Raw genomic sequence first — 2,351 nt, 5'->3', positions numbered from 1 at the left:
AAAACAATAATAAAATACAAAAACGGTTCCGTTGATTTTATCAAATCCATCAATCTTCATCATCCACTACCAGCATGGCAAAATCCCACACACTTGATCTGTTTTCTTTTTCTTTTTCTTATGGCATTTTCCAGTAATATATGTGAAGGGAAAAAAAGCAAATTTGACTTGTGCATTCTTACTAATATTCTCATTATTTTTCAAAAAAATTTATTTGAAAACTTATGTTACGCCTATATGACAAAATAATGTGTATACCCTTTAATAACATACCTTTCATGTTGTTAAAAGTCTTTTTCATTGCAGTGAGAGATCCATTAGAGATTAGAAATTGTTGAAGAAAAAACAAGATGTTTCTTTTTCATTGTATCAAAGAGTGAAGAAAGAAATTACTGATATTGGATTGAATGGAAGGGAAAAAGTAGGTAACGAAAGACAACACGACTCTCAGGGTCAGGCCTACAAATTCATCAATGCATGATGATGTCCTATAAGTTGCGCCCATAATACGCAAAGAGAGAGAGAGGTTCCCATATGAGCACATCCACCACCATGAGCTCCACAACTGAGCCTAAGAAGCTTCATATAGCCTTGTTTCCATGGCTGGCCTTTGGTCACATAATTCCATTTTTTGAGGTTGCCAAGCACGTGGCTCGAAGAGGTCACAAAGTTCCCTTCATATCCACACCACGAAACATCCAACGCCTCCCCAAAATCCCTCAACACTTAACCCCTTTGATCAATTTAGTGCAGATCCAGCTGCCACGTGTCAAACACCACCATGAGCTCCACAACTGAGCCTAAGAAGCTTCACATAGCCTTGTTTCCATGGCTGGCCTTTGGTCACATAATTCCATTTTTTGAGGTTGCCAAGCACGTGGCTCGAAGAGGTCACAAAGTTTCCTTCATATCCACCCCACGAAACATCCAACGCCTCCCCAAAATCCCTCAACACTTAACCTCTTTGATCAATTTAGTGCAGATCCAGCTGCCACGTGTCAAAAATTTGCCGGAGAATGCAGAGGCCACTATGGGCGTGCCATACCACATAATCCCATACCTCAAAATGGCTCATGATGAACTCGAACAATGTATTTCCAATTTCCTACAAACTCACAAGCCGAATTGGATTATTCACGACTTTGCCCCTTACTGGTTACCACCTATAGCTTCTAGCCTAGGCATTTCACGAGCACATTTCAGTGTTTTCAACGGGTCCTCCCTATGTTTCTATGGACCACAGGGACTAGATTGCTATGGTGTTAGAACACTACCAGAGCAATTTACTGTCCCTGTTGAATGGATTCCTTTTCCTTCAAATATGGTTTTAAAGTCTTTTGAGGCCAAGAACCTGTTTGACAGTATGAAACAAAACGCTTCCAGCGTTTCGGATTGGTTTCGCGTGAAGTCAACAGTCCAAGGTTGCCAAGTCTATTTTATTCGAAGTTGTAGAGAGACTGAGGGGGAGTGGCTCGATTTGCTACAAGAGCTTCAACAAAAACCAGTGGTTCCAACAGGCTTAATGCCACCTGTTGTGCAAGCTAGAGAAGACAAAGAAGATTGGTCTACAATTGCTCAGTGGCTGGACAAAAAGAAGAAAGCGACAGTGGTGTACATTGCCCTTGGAAGTGAGCTTAATCTCAGCCAACAAGACTTCACAGAGTTGGCTCTTGGGTTAGAGCTATCTGGGTTGCCATTTTTTTGGGCCCTGAGAAAACCTAGTTGGTCAGGAAACGGTGGCTCAGGGAAGCTACCAGATGGGTTCAAGGATCTTTGAATGAATAGATGGTTTGGATTAGTGAAATACAATGCGGAAGGTAAATTATTTACAATAAGGTAAAAAAAAATTACAATATACCTGTTAATGTACCTATATTTTGCAAGTTCAAACATTTACCTAGAGACATATGTACCTAAGAAAAATGTAAGTAAATTAATGTACCTACAAACATAGGGATCAAGACCTATAAAAAGCAAGAACAAGTGTCTTTATTAAATTTAAAATTAATTTCAAACCATAACAATTATTAAATTTGAAATTTTGATATAAATAAAAGGAAATAACTAACCAATCAATATGAAAATTAAAACAAAATATGATCAGGTAGTCGGATTTGGAAAAACATACCAAGTTCTAATTATATATTTTGTTTACAAAATATACCCAAACATAGTAAAAAATAAAACATAATAAGTATATTGGAACAAATCAATTTCAAAAGGGTGATGCTAGGGAGACCGCATTCCCTTACGTCCTTTCGTCGAATACGACCTGGTATACCGGATCATTCATGGGACGAAGTTTATCCTTGTGTCTGCGTCAATGCCCTACACCCTAGGGCCATCTTTTG

General features: G+C 38.7%; 1 protein-coding gene across 1 annotated transcript in view; it reads left to right on the top strand.

Annotated features, from left to right (window-relative positions):
- LOC18773391 (putative UDP-rhamnose:rhamnosyltransferase 1) overlaps window positions 383-2,351 on the top strand; it is a 2,702-nt gene continuing 733 nt past the window's right edge. The window contains exons 1-2 of the mRNA XM_020565019.1: window positions 383-585; window positions 815-1,817. Coding sequence (XP_020420608.1) covers window positions 535-585; window positions 815-1,777 — 1,014 coding nt within the window. The 5' untranslated portion in view covers window positions 383-534 and the 3' untranslated portion in view covers window positions 1,778-1,817. The remainder of the gene's footprint in view (window positions 586-814; window positions 1,818-2,351) is intronic.

This window comes from Prunus persica, chromosome G6 (assembly GCF_000346465.2).
Source record: "Prunus persica cultivar Lovell chromosome G6, Prunus_persica_NCBIv2, whole genome shotgun sequence".
In the NCBI taxonomy this organism is placed as follows: Eukaryota; Viridiplantae; Streptophyta; class Magnoliopsida; order Rosales; family Rosaceae; genus Prunus; species Prunus persica.
The sequence above is the reverse complement of the archived record's forward strand: the minus strand, read 5'-3'. Positions and strand labels throughout refer to the sequence as shown.